At 42.6% G+C, this 24294-nt stretch overlaps 2 protein-coding genes across 2 annotated transcripts; both read right to left on the bottom strand.

The window, feature by feature from the left end:
* Positions 1-813: 813 nt before the first annotated feature.
* LOC125342768 (PRAME family member 8-like) lies at positions 814-2274 on the bottom strand. The gene has a single exon (XM_048335077.1). It carries the CDS (start codon positions 2272-2274, stop codon positions 814-816), a length of 1461 nt encoding a protein of 486 aa, XP_048191034.1.
* An 11465-nt stretch (positions 2275-13739) lies between these two features.
* LOC125342769 (vomeronasal type-2 receptor 116-like) lies at positions 13740-18735 on the bottom strand. Its single transcript, XM_048335079.1, has 4 exons — positions 18031-18735; positions 16972-17199; positions 15566-15689; positions 13740-14662 (listed from the first exon to the last, which is right to left on the bottom strand). Exons 1-4 carry the CDS (start codon positions 18733-18735, stop codon positions 13740-13742), a joined length of 1980 nt encoding a protein of 659 aa, XP_048191036.1.
* Positions 18736-24294: the final 5559 nt, after the last annotated feature.

Here is a 24294-nt window from a genome sequence, read left to right on the forward strand (position 1 = left end):
GTAATAGGATTGAAGGTGAGACGCACACAGCCCAGTTTGTCTTTGAAACATAAAACAGTATACCAAAAAGACTTCAGTCTTATACCTTAATCCCTTCAGATATTCCCACAGATGTTCCACTGCTCTGAGCCTAATAAGGATCCAAGAAGAGCACCCAGCCCAACCTTATAGCATCCACACATTCTGTTTCTCTATTTGCTTCCCTTCCTTCCTTCCTTCCTTCTTCCGTCCGTCCTTCCTTCTTCTGTCCGTCCTTCCTTCTTCCGTCCGTCCTTCCTTCTTCCGTCCGTCCTTCCTTCTTCCGTCCTTCCTTTCTTCCTTCTTTCTTTCCTTCCTTCCCTCCCTCCCTTTTTCCTTCCTCCATCCCTTCTTCCATTCCTTCCTGCTGCCTCTCCCTCCCTTTCTTCCTTCCTGTTTTTTTGTATGCTGTACTGAAAAATGATATCATTGCACTCAAGTATTCCCTTTCTTTTTATTTTTGATGGGTTGATACAATAAATTATAGATCATAAGGGATTGTCCCCAACTTTGAGGTTTGCTTACAACTCTTAAGAAAAATAAGATCATAATTCTGTTCTTTCCAGGCTAATTTCAGTTTATATTCCTGATGGTGTGTGTGTAGGATACACGTATCCTTAAAGCATTCAGAAATTCCTGAGGCTCCAGAGCTACGATTGAACTGAAAAACAGCTCCAGCCTTCCTGTTTCTTACATCCACACTGAACTTTGATGTTTAGGTCCCCTGTAGACTGTACTTCTGTCCATGGATTTGTTTCTGATGCTGAGAAGAGCTTTCTGAAGATAGATACCCAACTACACAGGCAGAGCAGAAAGGCTAGGAAGCTCTTCCTTTGTAACTACCCAGGAGCCATCGGGCTCCAGGCTGTAGAATTGACATTTGTTCTTCAAATGACTGAAATGGGTACAGATCTGGACCTTCTGTTTTGTCTCCATACCTCTCAATGACTGCGTCAAGCCTGTCCGAATCTGAGCGAACCTCTCAGGGTCGATGCTTTCTTCCCACCACGTTTGAGGGCAGTAGCTCTCCACAGGGGCAGGATAGAGTCCTCTTCTCAAATGGCCCAGCCTGGCCGTGTGGCTCAGGAGGTTCTGCAGGGCGGCCATGGAGATGCGGTTTCCATAGAAACTGAAGAAGCGGAGCTGGGAGCACTGGCTCAGGGTAGGCAGGATGAAAGACAGCTCGGAATCAGTGATATGACAACACTCCAGGGCCAGGGTCTCCAGGTTGCTGGCTACATGCTCCAGCAGTGCTCGCAGGGGCTCAGGACTGATGCCATCCATGAACAAACGCCTCAGACGCAGGTGCTTGAGCTGCCTGGTGTAGGGACAACGGGACAGAAACCAAAGGTTGGCCTCCATCATCACACAATGACTCAGAGACAAGGCCTTCAAAGGGGGCAGGCTCCTGAGGATGGAGGACAGGTTTTCAGGACACAAGATGACATCTTGCACATGAAGCTCCTGTAGATGCTTCAGTGGCTCCAGATATGCCTCCCATTTGGGGCTGAATGTGTGCAAACCTGTACGCTTCATGGAGATTTTGAGGATGTGAAGATTCTTCATCCGACTCAGGTAAGGTGCCAATGTTTGCATGGTTTCTAGCCCTAAGAATTTAGTCAACTCCAGTTCCTCGATGGAGTCGAGATTCACCACCAACAGAGCCTTCTGGATTTCAGAGATGGATTCAGATTGAACCTTCATTTTCCTCGAGCACAGATGGACTTGTTCTTTTCTCTCTCTGGCCCATTGGAGCAGGTAAGTTTGGGTAGGATTACGTGCACCATCTTTAATGGTCAAGTCCATGGCGATGATCAAGGCTTGTTCTTCAGTTATCCCAGAACAGCAACTCAGTGTTGTCTTCTCAGTCCGATTGTCTGGATAGGATGTTTGGACCATGGAGGTATATCCTCGTATCCAGAACTCTGGGTGCTCCTTCCGCAGGTTGAACACTAGTAGTTTCGACCCACTGGGGTGCTCCTTCTGGGCAAGACGCAGATCGAGGGCATCCAGGACAACCTTGACAGTTTCCATACGTGGGGACTGTGCCAGGGCCCCCAGGGGGAGGCAGGGGAAGGGCCAGGCCTGTACCATGGCCTTCAGCACCTCTCTGTGGCCCCCAGTATAGGCTTCCATAAAGAGCGAAGGGAACAGCAGTACCGGCAGATCGTCCAGGGCAGAGATGGCCAGGGCCGGGTGGCTCAGCAGACTCTGTGTGGCGAGACGCTGGAGCGAGGGTGCGGTCTCCTCGGTCATCTTGGTGGATGAGAGGTGGATCAGGTGTGCAGGGCTCTCTAGATCCCAGCAGGGCCAGATACTGACTGCGAGCTTCAGGACTCTACTTTGGTGCTCTGATCCCTGGGTATCCTTATACCCCTAAGTCCCACCCTCCCAATCCCATCTCAACCAATTGGAGAGCAGCTTCTGATGGGATCTGTGAGTGACACCCAGCCTGCCTAGACAGGGTGTCACTCTCTGGATTAATGCAAACTGAGCTCCCAAAGCAAAAGTGATAGGATTAAGGGCTTGGTCCCAGCCTGGTCTTGGAACTGTACCTTGAAGCAAATAGAATTCCCACCTTTATCCCTCAATCCCTCCAGGCATTATCATGATGCTCCACTGCCCTTGGCCTGTGAAGGATCTGAGGAGAGCACCCAGCCCAGCTCTATCGCATCCGCAGAGCCTGCTGCACATTCCGTTTCTGTGTTTTTTTCCGTCCTTAAGTTTTTCCTTCCTTCTTTCCTTCCTTCTTTTCTTCCTTCTTTCTTTTCTTCCTTCCTTCCTTCCTTCCTTCTTTCCTTCCTTCCTTCCTTTATTTTCTTTGCTTTCCCTTGCTTCCTTTTCTATTTCTTCTCCTTTTCGTTTCCATCCTTCTTTCCTCTCTTCCTTCTTCTGTCCTTTGTTCCTTTCTTCCTTTTTCCTTCCTACTGTTTGTCCTTTATTTTCCTTCCTACTTAGTTCCCTACAAGCTTGCCAGCCTTCATAACTTCCTTCTTTCCTACATTTCATGTTTCCTTCCTTTCATTTATTTCCCTGCTTCCTTCTTTCTTTATACCTTTTTTCTTCCTTCCTTTCTCTTTCTCCATCCTTCCTTCCTCTCTCCCTCTCTCTCTTTTATTGCAAAAATGGATTGATGACTTAAGTAGTGGAGTGTGGTCATTGCCCACAAAAGCTCATGGATGGCACCAAACTCCTGAGTTCCATCCCCAGGGATGGTTTAAAGATAAAAATTTAATAATAACACGTTTCCAAAGACAAGAATACATAGATCAAATGTTGGAGAAAATATGTGTGGGTTGGCAGGAGGGAGGATTAATGTCAAATAAGAAGGGACCTCCCACAAGAGCAAGAGAACTATTTCTTCATCTCCTACACATTTTAGGTGGAGATTCCTCCATAGCTTATTCAGTCATTGTTGAGATTTGATGTAAATGGCATGAGTGTGCGGGTAATACTTCAATTGCTATTCTATAAGAAATATTCACTACCCATCTACCCAGGTACTCCAACAAAAAGAAGGCAAGGAAGAAAGGAAGGAAGGAAAGAAAGGAAGAAAGAAAGAAAAAGAAAGAAAGAAAGAGAGCAAGAGAGAGAGATGGGGGTTGGGAGGGAGGAAGGGACAGAGGGAAAGTCACAGATTTGGAATTCCCTGAAGTCAGTGAATGGTATAAATTTGGGCTTGGCATTCTTTTTGGTTTTTGTTAGGGTCAGGGCAATGGAATGTCTGTGCAAATTCTGAAGAGATTAAGGGATAAGAGTGGAAAGTCTTTTTGTGCACTGTATTTTGCATTTCAAAGAGAAGTTGGGCAGTGTGGTTAGAGCCCCTGATCCCATCATTTTGTGTTGGAAGCACAGGTGGAATTAATCTGGAGAGTGACACCCTGTCTAGAAGAGTGACACCCTGTGTAGGCATGCTGGGTGTGGCTCTGTCTTTGTCGACTTGTTTTGTCTCTCTGTGTACCGATCTTGATCTGTCCCTGTACCTCTGTCAGTCTGTCATCTCCTCTCTCTGTGTCTGTGTTTCTGTCACTCTGTCTCTCTGTGTCTGTCTCTATCCATTTCTCTCTCATCACTTTCATGGCAAGCATTTCAGCCAATGCATTTTGTTGAGTTATTAATACCCAGATATAGGTTCCTGTTCCCCCAAATAGAAATTTGTCTTTCAGTAGTTTTATGTGGTCCACTTTCCTGCTGGTTGGAACACAGCTGACTCTACTAGAGAAACTGATTTTTGTTTACACATTCAAATTTCATGTATTGATTTAAAACCAAAATGAGCAAGCTCTTCGATTTTATTGGCTTAGTTCATGAGTTGGCATTTCACTCATCCCTCCTCTGCTCTGAGGGAGGAATTCCAGGACTAGAATTAGTGATTAATGTGGTAGGAAGAGAACAAAACATTCTAGAAGGATTTTGCAGCCATAGATCGTCAGAATTATCCAAGTTTCTCCATCAGATTATAATTGGGTGGGGGGGGGGGAGTATATCTTACGTGTGGACATTATGAGCAGCATTGACTTTGGCAGGCATTGAGGTCTGCACTAACATGGTTCCAGGCTTTGCCCTCTTTGCTTGTTCAAAATGACCTCCAGCTGAATGGGACTGGGATGGTAGAACAGACATAGTGTTGTGCCAAGTCGCAAGACCACCCCCAAGAAGACCACCGAGATTCAGACACTCCGAAATGCAAAAGCAAGGCAAAGCTTTATTTAAAGAGCTGCCAACTCGGGCCTCGTCCTACCCACCGACACAGCGGAGGTTAGGAGGAAGCCATGAGCTGTGATTACACAGGGCTTATAAAGGCAAAGAACAAGGTTACAACAACCAGGTGTGCAAGCAAGATTAGGACACAGGTACAAATCTGATTGGCTCAGGGTTTAATTCTAAAATGGGGTTCACGTGGTGGGGCCTGACTTCAAAGTCTGGCACCTCAATAGTAGCTACTAGGCTCTGAAGGAGCAAGTCACCAAGGCCAGTGTAGCTTACATCAGGTCTCCTGGCTCTCCTGGAGTGCAGTCTATAGCTGTCTGCCATTCTGGAGTCTACATCCGAGTCAGAGGTGTATGCAGTGTCAGGGTATAGGGCACCATCTTCTCTGTGAGGTCATTTCTTCTTAGAATTTGGAAGTAATGGAAGATGACTGCAAATTGCAGTTTCCCTCCTGGGCTATAACTCACCCATTCTCTACTTTCTACCCAGCTTATGGAGGATTTGTTCATTTATTTAATCTAATTTTTAACGATCTGCAAGTCACACTGTGTGACAGTAATGTTAGGCCACCCCCAGGCAGGACAGAATCCTTTCCATAGAGCTGTGCACTCACCTCCACCTTATTTGCATACTATGCAAATCTCTGTAATAAATATCCATTCCCGGTTATGATGGCACCCTTGGATTTCCTGATAAAACCTTCACTGGTGGTTCATCCTTAGTAAGCTGGGCCAAATTTTAAGGTGCAGCAAATTTTTGACTATCATGCTAAAAAGAATCAGAATGAAACCCCCTGATTCAAGTTGAAAGAGAAGGAACAGGAGTGACAGAAAGGAAAAAACTGTCAAAGCGAAACAACTAGAAAAATAAAACCAAGCCACAAGCAGGTGTTCTCAGTGCAGATCTGAGAGAAGGATTATGGGTACCAAGCAGGTCCTGTCTCAGATTGCAGAACAAATTGCACCCCCCTCCAACAATACCTTCAGCTTCATTTTTGTCCCCAGGACCAGAGATAAAGGAGGATGGATGGAATGATCTCAGGAAGGTCCCCAACACAACAACAAATGCCAGAATTTCCCAGTTGAGTCCTACTGACCGGAGAAAGGAATCTCTGCTCCTGTGCATTTTCTGTCTCTATGGAGTGTAGTCTAGTCGGCTTACTAGATGGCTTTTTCTGTGCCCCAAATCTGTGTTGCAGAGGAGGGATAAGGTACAGAGGGGTGCGGCACAGGGAGTTCTGGCTCAGGGGTTTGCCCTCATGAATCAGGCTCATAAGGAAGGCAATCTCAAAACACCCAGCTGACCAGAGACAGGCAGAGGTGGTGGTCCTGGGAGGGAGGGGGATCTTGCCATACTACATTAAAAAAAATGCTGGGCATGAGTAGCTCACAGTTGTCTTCCTCCCTACTAAGGAAGCAAACATTGAAGATCAAGTTCAAAGCCAGCCCAGGCAGAAACGTTCTACTCAGAAAAAGCTAGAAGTGTTATGCCCATGTCGCAAGGAGACTACCAAGAAGACCACCGAGAGCCAGACGTTCCGAAATGCAAAAGCAAGGCTTTATTCAGGCGAGCTGCAACTCGGGCCTTGTCCTACCCACCGACACAACGAAGGTTAGGAGGAAGGTCACGAGCAGAGTTTTGCATGGGTATTTAAAGAAAAAAATCACAAAGTTACATAAACCAGGTGCAGGCAGGATTGGGGTGTGAGGACAAATCTGATTGTCATTAGCCAGGTGCAGGGTTGGGGTGTGAGGACAAATCTGATTGACTCGGGGCTAGGGGTTCTCTAAAAATTGGTCTGACGACATTCCAGGGTGGTCAAAGTATCTGGAACGTTCCCGAGCCAGTTGGGCCATCCGGGAAATGGGTTTTTATGGCCAGTTGGTTTCGGGAAATGGGCTTTTATGGCAGGTTGTTTTATTCCTAGCTTAACACAACAAGATGGTTGCAGTTTCAAGGTGGAGTCATCCTAGTCTTTCATTCCCCCCTGGACTTATGGATATGAAGCACAATCCTGTGTTTCAGGCCATAATCTAAATTCCAATAGCTTTTACAGTGGGGCCATGACCTCACAACTCCAGTAAGAGCAATAATAGTGGCCAGGGGAGTTACAGTAGCTCAGGCTGGAGGCCGGGAAAGATATATAAATTCTGGTGCCCACTATTCTATCATCCCCAAGCTGCCGGGCCACCCATAGGTAGGGTTTATGGGTGTCTAGGCTCTCTCCCTAGCTACCAAAGCACCAACCATACATAGCAGGCCTAGCAAGGTAAAGTTAGCCAAGTCCATCTTTTGGTATATGGCCTCTGTTGTGGCTAATCCGCCACCGGGGTGGAATGTCCTCTCTGGCTGCGAATGAGTCCACCAGTCCACTGGCTCCAGTCTCTTTGGGGGCGTGGGTGAAGAGAATCCAGGTCACAGCTCTGTCCACCCTGAGTGCGGTGGGAGTTGTCAGCAGCAGGATGTAGGGTCCCTTCCAACGTGGTTCTCTTGGTGGACCTGCTATAGGGCTCTGAGGGGGGATAAAAGCTCATAAAAAATGTGATTGCCAGTTAGGAATTATGGGAGGGGATCCCAGATCTGATCCTAAGGCTACATATGAGCAAATCCAGGCTTTACCTACGAAACCATCTCAGCGAGGGAATCAAGCAGTTAAAGATATATGAGATCTTTCTGGTTAACATTTAGATGACATCACACAAGCCCCTTAGCCCTGCAGATGCAGGTACAGATAGTTTCACATCGAACCCCCAATTCTTACCCTATTTACCTATTTATATTATAGCCAATTTGATTCTATACCAACTTTACTCATAAGCTCTAATTTAAAGACATATTGATATAGTTTGTTACATACTCAAACTTTCTAAGAATTGTCATTCTTACTTTTAACATGCCAAATACTTTTAATCTAAAGGAAACATTTTTGCTTCCCTAATTCTCTTTCTAAAGTCTTTCCTTATACAGTTTAAAATGTAACATATCCCCACTCACACCATCTTTTACTTCCTCATGCCAGCAGCGACTTACTGGAACATTCTGTGACACTTGACTTTTTAAACCCCTTTCTTATTCTCCAAGGCTTACTATACTAACTTTCCTCTTTACAGTTTCTGGGGCTTCTTTGCTGCTAGAGTTTTAAACTGTCTACATTTTCTTTTCCTCTGGTTTGTAGAATCTGGTTTATCTCAACTACATCAAGGCAATTTACTGTGATTCTACCCACAGGCTGTTGGGGAAAACAAAGGTGGGGCTAGGGTCAGCCTGATGGGGACTGCTGCTTCTAAAAAGCCAGACCAGAGCCAACTATCATGAGTTAGTATTTTAGAGTGGATTTCTCTAGATTCCAGTGCCTTTAAATGCCTAAGGTTGGCCAGTGGCATCTGTAAGATCCACCCTCAGGAGGGCTCCATGAAGATGCCCCCAGCCAGTTTAAATCTCCGTCCAGTTACCTTGGTATCTGGCACACCTGATGGCAGTTACCTCCCTTTCTTCTGAGGTCACACCCTAATCCATCTGGACACACCTCCCACCTCAGGCATTGCCTGGAAGCGACTCTCCAGCCTGTCATACATGCTTTGAATTTAGTAGCAGGCCAGTCTGCTTGAAAATGTCTTACAATATCCAATTTTCTTAATAGAGCTAGTTAACTCCAGTCAACTCAAGAATGTCCCCCCAAAATTTTAGTTTCAGCAGATCTAAAGTACTTTCCAGCAGAAATCAGCTGCTTGTGATAAGAGTCCCATTTGTTTTACCAAGATAGGGCTACACAGGGTGAAGATATAGATTCTTTTAGATGACTGTCAGACTGTCCTTGATAGTTAACTAACCTAAGGCCTAACTTTAGTCAAATTTCCTTGCATTTTCCTGATTCCTTCTTAGGCACACTAGCTTTTATAGGCTGAATGTCAAGAAAGCTTTAGGCAATCAATGGCCCTTGGGTCATTTTGCCAGGGCAATAAGTTTAAACCAGATATTTAAAACCAACATAGTAGGCTTGGCCTGTAACCATTTCTCACAAGTGCAGTTTCTGTACACTGTTACCTCTGTTTTCCATGCCCCTAGTTTATCCTGCCTCATCTTCCCAAAAACAACTCTGGTCCCTTGGTCCTAAAGGGGGGCTGATGGGCAAGTATCATCCATCTTCTGTAACTTCTTCAGGCTGACTCAAGGGCGTTGGCCTTACCTAGCCAGGAACCTATAACCTTAGTCTACTTTACCAAGGGGTTGCCAGGATCAGATGTCCATTGGGAGCTTTATTCCAAATTGAAAATTACATTCAACATTTAACTTAACTATACAGACTTTTTGGGCTACTGCAGTGTAGCCTTTTAACATTCTAGTTTGTAAAAGCTTTTTCCTGACTGGCTGGGGAACTGGTCTCTGATGATCTAAAAAAATGCCTACATTACCTTTGCAGGCATTTAACAGATCTCAATAAGGACACAATCTCAGGTCTACAAGCTTTCTTCCCTGAACCGATGTACCAGCTCAAAATTCACTGCTTGTTAGGGCTTTGAGCAGATGCAGGGGGTTGGGATTTTTAAACTATCCCCTATTTAACAAACTTAGCTTTACTATCCACTACCACAGATGACTGACAAGTTCCTGTCCAGTTACAAAGTAGATAGACATGGGCAATAAAAGGCATGCTTATGAACTATTCTTCTAGGACCTCCCGGCTCTGCTTAACTTTTGAAAGGCCAAACAGGAGTGACTCTAGGATCTGACACCATCTCTGCCAACCAAGCAGTGGCTTACTGCCTTTGGATGCGCAATCACTCTGTCCCAGGAGTAACTTTTCCATGCTGGTATAAATGCACCTTTGGCATTTCTCTTGGTCCGTCACTGGACTTGGACTCAGGGCCTGAGTGCTGTCCCTCAGCTCTCCAGCTCAAGTCTAGCACCCTACCACTTTGAGCCTCAAAGAAACTCACAACTCTGTTCCCAACACTTCTGCTGGCCAATTGGACACGAAGACTCTCACAGGGACCTTTCTCTGCCCGGGCTGGCTTTGAACTTCAAATTTCAGATCAATGAGTCTTACAAGAGGCCACTTTACTCCAATTAAGGCAACAAGGTGGTCCACATAGAAATAGTTTTTAAGCATACTCTTACCTGGAGCTTATTAAGGGCCAATGTTACATCTTGACAAACTTGTAGGGGTCATCCGTCCTTCTCTGTGGGCCTGCTGGAAATTGTTACAAAAAAATCCTACAGAGAAACTGGAATTGAAATGCCAGACTTTGAAGTCAGGCCCCATTTTACCACGTGAACCCCATTTTACCACGTGAACCCCATTTTAGAATCAAACCCTGAACCAATCAGATTTGTACCTGTGTCCTAATCTTGCTTGCTTGAACACCTGATTGTTGTAACCATGTTCTTTGCCTTTATAAGCCCTGTGTAATCACAGCTCGGGGCTCCCTCCTAACCTCCGCTGTGTCAGGGGGTACGATGAGGCCCGAGTTGCAGCTCACTTAAATAAAGTCTTGCCTTGCTTTTGCATTTCGGAATGTCTGAGTCTCGGTAGTCTTCTTGGTGGTGGTTTCATGACTTGGCACAACAGAATGGCGGGGCTGGGGATATGGCCTAGTGGCGAGAGAACTTGCCTCGTATACATGAGGCCCTAGGTTCGATTCCCCAGCACCACATATACAGAAAATGGCCAGAAGTGGCACTGTGGCTCAAGTGGCAGAGTGCTAGCCTTGAGCAAAAAGGAAGCCAGGGACAGTGCTCAGGCCCTGAGTCCAAGGCCCAGGACTGCCCCCCCCCCCCCCAAAAAAGAAACTGGAATGGCAATGAAACATTTTGGTAGCTATAATTCTCCTTTTCTCACTTTGCAATAATCATTTAGGACAATTTTACTTCCCAATTTCTTATCTAGAAATGTATTCTTGATTTGCAAGGCCTTTTACTAACCTCTGTTTAACATTAACATGTTCACACACATGCACACACACACACGTACACACATTCAAAAGATCTTAAAGCGCACAAAATAAGCATCGGCCATACATTTTCCAGTGGCAGGAGTATTTTTGCCAACCTTACTCCTGCAACACCCAAATTTTAAGACAAAGCTTTTTTTTTTTTTTTTTGCCAGTCCTGGGGCTTGGACTCAGGGCCTGAGCACAGTCCCTGGCTTCTTTTTGCTTAAGGCTAGCACTCTGCCACTTGAGCCACAGCGCCACTTCTGGCCATTTTCTATCTATGTGGTGCTGGGGAATCGAACCTAGGGCTTCATGTATATGAGGCAAGCACTCTTGCCACTAGGCCATATTCCCAGCCCAAGACAAAGCTTTTAACAAATGATTTTTTAGCATTCTCCAGCCTCATTTTCCAGGGCTTGATAGTTTTAACAAAACATTTTAGCACACCAAATAATTTTCTGCTGAAGAAGGCTGGGTGGGGGTCACCCAGAGTTCTTTTTGTGGCCACTCACACTTTGATTGTAAGCTGTCACCTGTACATCTTTCCAATGAGCTAAACATAAATCCAAGGGGTAGAGGGAGACTTTCCCATTTCGTCTGTCACAGTCAGAAGATACACAAAACAGAGAAGAACAGTCCAGACCAGCCCCTAATAATACAAGCAATTTGTTTTTCCTTTTTCTGTAACACAATCTTTTCTAGTATCTGATTGGATTTACTATTTCTTTCTTTCCTAATTCAACACCGGACCTAGTCTCCTCAGTACTCAATCTCGTCCTAGGCCCTTCTGCTTTCAATTTCACTTTCTCTTTTACATCAAAGTCCAATTAACCACATCATTCAGACTAGTCCATAAAATAACAAGAGGTAAAACAATTCCAATAAAACAGAAAAGACAATACATATAGGAACTAAATATGCCATAAACAATCTACTAATTTATAAACTGACGGCACCAACAAACACAGGATAAGGTAACAAAAATAGGCTATGCAGGTTTGACACAAAAGAGACTGTCAGACTCACAAATAACACAGAGACAGTGCTGTGCAGTGGGGTCATTCCCTGCCACCTGTCGGTGGCTTGGGCTGACTGTTTAGGACTGGGGGGAGGGGGTCCTTCCAGTGGGCTAGGGTCAAGTCTAGGGGGCGAGATGGTACATTACCCATGGCTCTGATCAGGTGTTCAATCCAGACAGCTACAAAAAACACAATTACAACAACAGAAAAGGTACCAAACACACAGGCCTGAGAAAAAGACAAGTTACAAGTTACTAGTATGAGTTGGAGATCTCCCAAGTCAGCCCCCAACCTCCTGCAAGGGTGCAGAAGGAGTGGATCCAAGTTCAAGGTGGGCGGGATGAGCCTCGGTGAGGAGACCCTCCAGATCAGTGCCGGCTAGAGGCCAGACTGATTTGCACCCTACAAGTATCAAAGTGGGGTTCTGGGGGTCCCCCTTCAAGGGTGGAGGGTCTGGGTCCCAGTTCCTCCAGGGTTGTCTTATGAGCATGTCTGCTCAGACAACCCATAAAAAAAAAAAATAGAACAAGCTAGAACGGCCATCTTCAAGAGAAAATGAAAGTAAAAAACACACACCTAGACAAAGGACAGGACAAGACAAATTAACAGCGCTGTTTCTCACCTTCAGAGTCTGGGGTCTCGAGGGTCTCAGGGGCTATCCCAGACGAGCCCTGAAATGTTATGCTCATGTCACGAGGAGACCACCAAGAAGACCACCGAGAGCCAGACGTTCTGAAATGCAAAAGCAAGGCTTTATTCAGGCGAGCTGCAACTCGGGCCTCGTCCTACACTCCGACACAGTGGAGGTTAGGAAGAAAGCCACGAGCAGAGTTTTACATGGGTATTTAAAGGAAAAAAATCACAAAGTTGCATAAACCAGGTGCAGGCAGGATTGGGGTGTGAGGACAAATCTGATTGACATGAGCCAGATGCAGGGTTGGGGTGTGAGGACAAATCTGATTGACATGGGGCTAGGGGTTCTCTAAAAATTGGTCTGACGACATTCCAGGGTGGTCAAAGTATCTGGAATGTTCCCAAACTGGTTGGGCCATCCAGGACATGGGTTTTTATGGCCAGTTGGTTTCGGGAAATGGGCTTTTATGGCTGGTTGGTTTATTCTTAGTTTAACACAAACAACAAGATGGTTGCAGTTTCAAGATGGAGTTGTCCTAGGCTTTCATTAGTAGTGCTGTTGCTCAAGTGGTAGAGACCTAGGCTTGAACAAGAGAAGTGCAGGGACATCACTCAGGCCCAGAGTGCCAGCCTTAGTACTGGAACACACACACACACACACACACACACACACACACACACACACACATACATCTAGAGAAAGGCTGCAATTCACCATGTCACCATGGGAGTGCAAGGCATCTTGATCCATGTCACCACTTCCATCGTTCTCCCCCATCTCTCCCAACCCACCCTCTCATGTGTGCTAGTTTCATGTCCACATGTAGGCATCGAATATTAGGAATTCATTTGGCCACCCTCCCTCTCTCTATTCATGTATCCTCATTCCACTTCACTTCCTTCCTCTCCCCCACACCACAAGTCCTGGTATTCTGTGTGTGTGTGTGTCTGTCCTGGGGCTGGAACACAAGGACTCTGCATTTTCATTAAGCAATTATGATTAAGGCTAGTGTTCTACCACTTAAGACATAGCCTCACTTCCAGGTTTTTGGTGGGGGTTTATTGGACATGGAGTCTCAGAGACGTTTCCTGCTGGGGATGGTTTTGTACCGTGGTCCTCAAATCGCAGTCAGCCACCTGATCAGCAAAGATTTGAGGAGTGACAGTGTGCCAAGGGGTGATATACTTTGTTTTTCTGCAAATATCTCTGAAACATCAGAAAACTGGAACTAAGTGCATAGTAACTAGGAGGAACCCAAAATATATGAAATGGAATTCAAATTGACCTGTCTCTAGCTACAACTTCTGACTGTGCCATTACTAAAAAAATGAGTAAAAGGACCTTATTTATTGAAATGATTCCAACTACGTAAACTAATATCTAATGGCAAAAGAAACTCACTTGAAAAAATATGTAAGTTTCTTCTTAGGAGGGCTTAATTTTCCCAGAGCATTTTCTGTCTCTAAAGCCATGCACACAATTTATATCAGGCCTTATCAAGATGATATAGCACTTGGGGACAAAGATGCAGCCCAGGAGCCCTGCACTGGAGGCCAAGATGGAGAAGACCTCCACAGCCACCATGACCTTGCCCTTGGCACTGTGGTAGACAGGCAGGAAGGTGAGCCACACACTGCAGAACACCAGCATGCTGAAGGTCAGGAACTTGGCTTCATTGAAGGTGTCAGGCAGGTTCCTGGCCAGGAAAGCCACAGTGAAGCTGGCCAGGGCCAGGGAGCCCAGGTATCCCAAGGCACAGTAGAAGGCAGTGAGGGAGCCCTTGTTACACAGGATGATGAAGTGGCCATGTTCAGAGTGTATGTCTGTGTCAATGAAGGGAGGAGAGGTTCCCAGCCAGATCCCACAGAGAGTCACCTGGATCAGGGTGCAGATGGGAATGATGAAGTTAGGAGCCCCTGACACCAGCAGCCACCTCATCCTTCTCCCTGGAGAAGTGATCTTGAAGGCCAGAACCACAGTTACAGTTTTGGCCAAAACAGCAGAAACAGCCACAGTGAATACAACCCCAAATGTGGTTTGCTGTAGAATGCAGGTGACTGTGTTGGGACAGCCAATAAAGAGCAAGGAACAGAGAAAACAGAAGATGAGAGAGAAAAGCAGGGTGTAGCTGAGAGCCTGGTTATTAGCCTTGACAATGGGGGTGTTGTGATGTTTCACAAATACACCTAGAACAGCTGCTGTGAGTGTCGATAAACCAAGAGCCATGCAGGCCAAGGCCATCCCCAAGGGCTCCCCATAAGCCAGGAAGCTTGCAGCTCTTAGGAGGCACTGGGTTCGCTGTGTGTTGGCATACTGGTGATCTGGGCACTTCACACACTGCTCCATGTCTGATGAGGAAGACAAATAACCATTAGTTCCTTTCCAGTGCTTAAAATTAAATTAGGAAATACCTACCTAGAAAAAAATTCTGACACATTGATAATTACTAGCATCAACTGCATATGACCAAGTATTACTAGACATATTTAGTATTATTTTTGTAAGTTCATCATGTCCCTATACTTGGCTCTAAATTCTAGTTGGAACTATTAATTTGCAATGAACGTCATTCATTTTCTTCTTTGCCATTCCTAATGTCCTAACAATAATTTTAGACATCTCTTCATTCTTCTATAATATTTTTCAGCCTTTTTTGTACAGAACTCAATGTCCTTATTTAAAATGACTAAAAGATGTTGCATTTTTTCTATCTCTATTTCATATAGATAGGAGCACTGTGGTTCTTCCTTGTAATTGTGTTATTTGCTTTTCCTACTCACCTGTAAAGCACTAGAGAACAGAGATTATAATCATTCTTTGAAGGTATACACTCAGGCCATGCACAAGAGTTGAACCAAACGAGAACATTTTCTCTGCTTTAATAATAGTTCTGGACAACTAGGAAATAAAGATCTGTGTTTTCTTTATAATGTAAAAATATTTAGCAAAATTTAGAGGCCTCATTCTTAAAAGGATTTTTTATTTCGTGTGAGAGAAAATATGTTAACATTCCTGAGTATTTAAATAAACATACATGCATTATACTAGAAAAAGTTAATCCTATATACAGTTCAGAGCCCATGATTTTTTTTTCTTTTCAAGAAGCAGTATCATCCATTCTTGTAATTAAACTACTAGGTGAATGAAGGAAGACTTTGACTGCAATTCCAATACATAACGTTGGCAGTGCTTTTCATGGTTTGTGGGGCACTAGGAGAGAACCTGTATTTCTCCCTCTCCTGTGAACTTACCTGTCCGATTAGCCATCTCATTCTCTGTGCAAGGGGTACAATCAAAGCAACAGACAGCCTTTCCCTCCTGAAGGGATTTCCTGAATCCAGGACCACAACTCTCACTGCAGACAGAATGAACAGGCTGAGGAACATCAGATAAGTGTCAGAAACTGTTTAGGCTTCTCCTAACATTCCCAAACTTTCCTTATTTGAATGACTCGATTCCTTAGAGTAGTATATCAATACACATAAATCTAGTCAGTGAATTGAATGATGCTATGGATTCCAGGTCCTGTCACCACAAAAGCTTTATGTGCTACCTCATTCAATGATTCCTCAATTGAAAGATATCTAAGTAGCAGCTCAACTAATCATTAAATGAAACCACCAGAAAAGGGAACTAAGTAAACCTTACAAATACATAAAGCAATTCCTTTGGTACTTCATTGGTGTTAGAACTCTGTTAAGAAACATGCAATTTGTATTTTATGAAAATATTCAAAATTCACATTTAGAAACAAAATGAATTTTTCTTGGAGGGTGCTGATCCTGGAGCTTGAACTCAGTGTCCAAGCAATTTCCTTGAGCTATTTTGTTTTCAAGATAAATGATCAGCCGCTTGATGCACAGCTCTCACTTAGTTTTGAGGTGTTTTAGTGACATAGATTCGCACAGACTTTTTTGCCTGGTGGGGCTCTAAAATGAACTATAATCTGAGATTTTAGGATGTCAGCCTTCCAAGTAGAGAAGATTAGAAGCATTAGCCAGCACCCAGGACCTCTTTTGTGGTGGTTAAATGAAGGTAAGAGTCTCACAGGTATTCCTGCTGGGCCTGAATTCAAACCATGACATTCAGAACTAAATAATTACTATTGTTGTGCCAAGTCGTGAGACCACCACCAAGAAGACCACTGAGACTCAGACATTCTGAAATGCAAAAGCAAGGCAAGGCTTTATTTAAGCGAGCTGCAACTCGGGCCTCGTTCTGCCCACCGACACAGCGGAGGTTAGGAGGGAGCCCCGAGCTGTGATTACACAGGGCTTATAAAGGCAAAGAAGCAAAGAACAAAGTTACAACAATCAGGTATTCAAGCAAGCAAGATTAGGATACAGGTACAAATCTGATTGGCTCAGGGTTCGAGGCACCCCAGGGGTGGTCAGAGTTAAGCATTCCCAGAGGTTAGAGTTCTACACCGACTGGGCCCTAATGGGCTTATCCTGTGTTTGCTCACAGGGCCTGCTTATCTCAGGTTCGTGTGGTAAAGTAGGGTTTGTGTGGTAAAATGGGGTTCACGTGGTAAAATGGGGCCTGACTTCAAAGTCTAGCACTTCACTATTACAGGAGTCAGTGCTGGCATTCAGTCAGGTATACATTTTACTTACTTATATGCTCTTAAAATCATTAGAATTAAATAACAACTAACCTCTGTAGTTTCTATGGGCCACTCTACCAAATCTTCAGATAAAGATAGTTGATGATCATGTAGAGCAAATGGAGAAAACTTTCCTATTTTCACCTTAAGATCAAGACCTTGTGGAAAATTCCAAATGTTCACAATGTCATACTCTGCCTCCAATTTTCTTTTGTCATCTAAAATCACCTGATCTCCAGCAGGATTCTGAAATTGGGTGTTCTTCAGGAAAGGGTGCAGCTACAAGAGACACATCATCTTATGTTGAAGTATATTCCAGTGGTTAGAAAGAAAAGCTGATATAAGAAAAGCTCCTGAGAGGGTTGGGACACTTGATTCGGACCTGCTGCATCAGTGATGAGCGTGAGCCCAGGCTTGAGCTTGCAATAAAGACTCACATGTGTTTACAAAAAGAAAGAAAAAAGGAAAGAAATTGAAAAACTCCTGAGTGTCTTTAATCTCTGATTCAGAATTCAAGAAAAGCACAGAACCTGATAAAGCACTCCAGAAGAAAGTCTTTGGAGGAATAAGAATAATTTTCCTGAAAGCTGGTCACACAGCAAAGTGCTAGAAGGCTTCTTTTCAAGAGAAACCTATTTCATTTATATAAGCGTAAATGCAGCAATTCTCAGGTGGCTAGAGTTTTCCACAACAACTATTTCTATTGGTGTCAATAGTTATAGCTCAAGCTTGTTATCGTTATAAGACCTAAAGGAGAATGAATATAGGTTACCTACTAAAAATAGAGATACTTGTGCTCAGCTGGTCATCCTTAGAAACTCATTGGGAAAAGGTGATTATACTCTTTTCACACCATTACCTATGTTTATGTGGAAGTTATTATTTACTAGAAGAAAGAATAGAAGCATGGAACTGATTTCTTTCTTGCTACTGGCCTGTTCTCCATAAGAGCACAGGAGCACAAGTCTAGAAAACCTCACAGACATTTATAGAAATTTAATTTCTTTAGTTTGGGGAACCTAACTAAAATATTTAATTTCATGTGGTAATAAAGTCCTCTCGGAATTGACTGTGCTTACTGTGCATGCCATTCGAAATAGAAGACCTTACCTGTGCAGGGGAAGGCACTGTCTCTTTCCAGTTTTCTATTGTCTGTACTTCTGTTTGATGTAGCAGCATCTCATGGAGAGCCTGGGCCAAAGCATACACAGCATTGTATATATTGTAACTGTCTCCAGACATAGTCATGTCAAAAATGTGCCCAGGCAACCAATCCAAGGAGGCATGACGAGGACAGTTCTGCCATGTTACACAGTCAGACTCAGATTCTGAGCAATTAAAAGAGAGAAACCACAGCCGAGCAAGGAAAAAGTCTTCAGGGTATGTGGAAGGGTTCACTGCCTTGACAAAATCTGTGAATCCAGAAACATCTGGGTGATGTTGTGAAAAAGCGAGAGGGACATGGAATGAACCTCGCCTTAAAGATCTCCTCCTCATGGGTAGCTCCCACTGTGAGTTCAGAATACAAACTTTACCTTTTATTAAATACTGTTCAATAAACTCCATGAAATCTAGTGTGTATTCCTTAACACCGTATATGATGAGGATATTTGCTGAAGATTTGTTAATCTGGTTATACAGTGCCATGCTTACAAATGATAGGCCATAGCTTGGGAATGCTAGCTCGAAGGCTACACAAACTTTGTTCTTGTCCATCTCTTCTTTCAGTAGATGAAGTATCCACAAGCCATTCTCATCTAGAAATGTTAACAGTCCCACCCAGTTCCATCTGAAGTAAACCAGTAAGGAGACCATGGCAGTGGCTATGGACGTGTCCTTTGAGGCCATCTGATAGAGACCAGGGAACTTCCTGTGGTCATTCAGGGCCTGATCAAAAGGCCCAATGGCGAGCTAAAGGTAATGAAAATTGGATGGTCCATAAATGAGAAGATTTCTATCCATCACAATCTCAGCCATGATGTATATTAAATAACCTGTCAAACTAGGTGACAGGATTTTCTTTCACTTATTGAAATAACATTAGAAATTTTAATATGTGTGCAACATGTCAATTTGTTATTAAATTATCTCTTTATCTGTGTCACTACTTCCAATAAATCCTCCTTTCTATTACAATCCCATCCATATATTCCTAGCTCCATTTTCCCATATGTATCTGAATAGTATGTTGTATTTTTCCCACCCATTTATTTCCTATTTATTTGTTCGTTTGCACATTTCCTAAACTCTCATACCCTTCAGGCAATATGTGCTATATTTGTCTGGTGTTCATTTGTATATGGTTTGTTATTTGATTAGAGAGACTGTAGCAAGGAATTCCACATTTATGTTTAACCTACTATATAGGTTAATCATATATATATATATACACACATATGTATATATAACTGATATGTGTCCTATTCTAATATCATATTTCCTATTCATATGTTAGATTTAATACTTATATATGAGAAAACAATTGCCTCCTTTGTCTTCCAGAGCCTGCCTTACTTCTTTCAACGTAATGTCTTTCACTTTCTGGTGGGAATGTGTGTGTGTGTGTGTGTGTGTGTGTGTGTGTGTGTGTGTGTGTGATTGTACAGAATTATTTATTGTCAGAGCCCCATGAAATTTCTTGGATTTTCCCTCAAAACGTGAACCACAGGTTACCTCCTGATTTTTGCAGGGTAATTAGATATGTGTTTCCTAAGTAGCTAGGTTTACAATTGTGAGACACCAATACCCAGCTCAGCATACCTTTACACTTTAAAGTCATTTTCCATTTCCTGAATTTAAAAGAAAATTGATAAATTTTAAAACTCCAAATAGTCCCTTTGAATGCTCTACATTTTCAATCCTTTTCCAAAATATGGGAGCATAGATAGCCCATTTTCTTGAATACTTATTCTTTGATATCACAAAATTTGATAGATTCATGAATGCAGTCACTATTTCTCATTCTCTTCTAAACACCTGAAATGGCACCAAATTAGACACTCCTCCCAACCTCACCTGTGGAAACCTGTAGAGGTTCAGCAATGGGCCTATCTGGGCAGATGATAATCCTGATGGTCCTGTAAGTGCTCCTATAGACTTGCTGCCACGTATACATGAATAGTTAGGAACCGTGTAGTTCCCAAAAAAGCAAATGAAGGGATTTTTAAATGCTGTTGTCAATCCTTCTCCAACATTACAGATATCAAATCCCAGAGTCAAGTTATGTAAAAGAGCAGGAGTTTTGTTGATCTCTTCCATAGCAAAAGTCAAGGCCAAAACAAATTGATAGTTCATGAAGGTAAGCCTGTGTAATGAGCATAGAAATTTTAGAGTATTTGAAACTTACTATTTTGATGGACTGAATCCTTCCTTTTCTGCTAAGGAATATGTTAAAACATCACCCATAATGGAGATGGAATGTGTATATAGTGTCTAATGCTTACATAAAAAATTAGATAAGGATATGCAGATAATTTATTATGAATGAGATTCAGAAAGTCACTTATGCCAAGAATAAGAGATTATTTGTTCCCTGCTACTACATGCACCACAGTGAAAACCTCTTGCACACTGAAGATGGAATAGGCTGTAGTGACACACAAAATATTCATTTTTTTGCTCAGCAGACAATATATTTTTATTAATTTAGTGATTTAATTTTGATTATTATTGTAGAGGTGATATAAAGAGGAATTACAGTTACATAGTTCACATAATGAATAAAGAGTACAATCCTTTTTGAACCATGTCTCCCCTTGTCACTCCCTTACCTGTCTCCAGGTATTTTCCTTCTGTCCTTACCCACAAAATATACACGTCATTGTCCAGCTACTGTCTAGTTGGCCCCACTATTGTACTTGTTCACCTGTCTTTAACCTTTTATGTACACTGCATTATCCACTCAAATACAAACAGGACAAAAGGAAAAGAAAACAAAAACAGCAACAGTGGCAACTGAAAATGACTCCATTCCTTGGAGTTCATTTCACAGAATATCATTTTCTATGACCATCTGCATATAGCTATTAAGGATTTGTCAACCACTCCTATGCCTATACTCTTTTGGCCTCAGTGTGTGAATGGCTAAAGTCCTATAAAATTATCAAAGACACGAAATATTCTGTTGTGTTTTTCATGGAGTAACCACGTCCACCTTTGGCAGGGCGAGGCCAACTAACAAATCCTCAGTTGAAGAGCATTTTTCAGAAGCAAAGTGTCATTTAAAATTCCATAGCAAGCTCTGCTTACAGACCCAACATATTGAACAGCTTCCTGTGACATTAACCAGGAAAAAAGAGCTCAAATATGAGATCAGGGAATTTTATTTTCTCTTATCTAACAAAACAAAAGGGATGCATCCAACTTTGAAGACCACATCTTGGAGAGAAGAGCCTCCAACATGGGGGATGAGGAGAGAATTTTAAGCAAGCTTTATATTGAAATGCCACTTGTAATGCCACCATTGTCAAATGCAATGATCTCTACTCTCTTCCTAATATAGTTAGATTGAGAAACTGGAAAGCAAAAATACAGGAGAGTGAAAATGACTAAAGTAACTTTCTATATGACATGTCTGTGAGTATAAAGGTGTGTGTGGGTAAGCACAAACATTCTTATGAAATTAAAAACATGTTGTTTTCAGAAGGAAACAATAGAGGAAGTATGGAAATCCAAATGATAGGATAAAGTGATTAAAAAGAAGTGTTTGTATATGTGAAATTTCATAATGGAAGCCTATCATGTTAGTTATGTCTTCTCAGGTTGAGAAAACACTGACCTTCAAGAAAATCTAATTGAACGTACGCATATAGAGGATAGGTTGATAAAGTTTTGTGAAAAATTGATAACAGTATTACAAAAAGCAAATAATACCACTTGGGAGGTTCAGTTCTGCTGATAAAAGTTATAGGAGGCCAGGGGAGAGGAAACAGAGAGCATTCATCTAGTGTGCATCTAGAGTTCCCTCAGTGATTTAAAATCCTGAGAACAAAACAGGACATGGAAATAAGATGAGGTGTTACTTACGGCTTGTCTTCATACTTGGAAGCACCGGTGTTACTGAGATCTGTTCCCAAAGTGTAGAGAGGGAAAAATGCAACAATCCTCACATCTCCATCCATGTGTGCTCGGTGCTTCATGGTGGAAAAGCACCTAGAACCTGCCAAGGAATTGACAGGGAGGGGAAACTGGAGAAAAAAGAGTATGAAAATCAAAGGGCACATCCCTGAAGCATCTGCCTAGCTGAAATTCTGGCTGGAAGCAAAACCCACAGTGTCCGTTATGTATAGTCATATATCTTTGTACAGGTGCACATGTGTCTTTTTATTGACAGAGAGATACACTGTTGTCCATTTTTCCTAGTAGCCTCTTGTGAATCCCCAGGGACAATGTGTAAAACCCTTTTCTGAGGCTCTGCATCTGAGGCCTTGCATCCAGGAGAAAAATATTATTTGGAAAATGTGTTTGCCATTGTCCTTCTTCATCGCAGGTGCTGTGATTTCTCTCAGATCACAGATAGTGAGGCCCCGGGGATGAAGTTATTTTTGATATATGTGGTTTCACATCTGTGTCCAGAAACTTTTCACATGAAAGCTATTTGGGATGAAGCAACTGGATTGCATCATAGGCTGCATGGAAATGGCCAGATAACAATCTACCTCAAGTGAACTATCAAACAAATTCTTAGTACATTGTATCCACAGTGTCAGTTCACACACCCAATGTCCATTACAGTCGCCAGACATTACTGGTGGATTCAAGCAGGTTTCAATAAGAATTCCATGTGCACAGTCCGCCACAAATGCACCCATTTACTAATGCCCAAGGAAGCAGCAAAGCCGCCAAAACCAGCAGTTTCACATCAAAAGTTCAAGGTTCATGCCAAAATTGAGTTGCACATTTCCATTCTGCATTTTTATCTTCTAACAGGTCATGTGTACTGAACTTTCTAACATAGATCAAGTTATTCTCCTGATACACTTGTCTGAAACCATGTAGTGATGGATGAAATTCCTCTTTATCATAAGGTTTAATCCATATTGAAACCAAGTCTAAGTTTTCTTCTTGATAAAATCTATTAGACCCAAATTTCATGCAGACTTTAGTGACCCAGGAGAAGACAGCTACCTCAGGGCAGTGAACATACTCTGCATGCCTGCAGTGTTGGGTGTGTATTATGGTACACTTGTTCATTTTCATGCAGTGGCTATCACAAAATTCTTATCACAGCATAGAAGAAGGATTTGGCAGTACAAGACTTAAAAATGAAGGAGAAAAAAACAAAACCATTTCTAATGAGGTTGATAGTGGTCTATTATACCTGACTATTCATTACATTATACAGCATTTTATCACTGAATTTATAGATTCTTGGTAGCATATAGAGAGGTCTTCTTGAGACATGACTATGTATGCATGCAATGAGCCTGAGCCTCACAATGTAATAGCTGTGAATGATATCACAAATATATGTCTTGTGGAACAGACATACAGATTTCCCTAATGGGTCCATGAAATTAAATTCCTTTGATTTCTGTGTAAGTGGTCTTTTCTTCATTCTTGGCAGCGTGTGTTATTAGTCTTCTTGAGGATAGATACTGTCACTGGACTGAGATAAAATTTAGTGTCATTTGGCTTTGCATTTTCTTTCTGCCAAAGATGTTTAGTATATCTATGCATACTTTAAAAAAATCTTTGTATAGTTTTGTGAGCCATGTATACTTCTGGTTTTGAGAAATATCTTTAAGTTTATTTTCCAATTTGTTAGTTGCCCAGTTTACTCTTTAGCCCTTTATGTTTCTGTGCTTCCAGCATATTCTGGTTACTAATCCCTTACCATGTGTTTAATATGCAAAATCTATAGGCCATGTATTCATTCAGTCTGGTGCCTCCTTACTTCATGTGCCAAAGGTTTTGAGTTTAATATAATCTCCTTTGTCAATTCTTGCTCTTATTTGCTGCCTATACAAATTTTTTCATTGTTGTTGTCATTTGTGCTGTAGTGCTTTACCTTAAGCTTTAGCTCTTTAATATTTTGGGGATTGAAAACCAAGGTAAAAAACAAACCCCAAGGTAATTCACAGTTTATGGATTCCTGGAAACAGTATTTAGGAGAAGATGGCCAACAGTTATATCACAGAGAAAGAAACTCTTTGAGGGGAGCCATTCAATTAGCACATGCACTGGCCATGTGTGTCCCCATGTGGGGCCTTTGCAGCTAGAGAGAACCTGGCCTGCTCATAAATGAGAAGAGCCTTTGTAGCCAGCCAGTGCTCTAGGAACTCTGAGAAAAGCTCTTTTGTGGATGAATAGACCAAGAAAATGTGGCATATGATCATAATGGGAGTCTACACTTCCATCACAAAGAAAGATATT

The sequence above is a fragment of the Perognathus longimembris genome, chromosome 27, assembly GCF_023159225.1.
Source record: "Perognathus longimembris pacificus isolate PPM17 chromosome 27, ASM2315922v1, whole genome shotgun sequence".
NCBI lineage: Eukaryota > Metazoa > Chordata > Mammalia > Rodentia > Heteromyidae > Perognathus > Perognathus longimembris.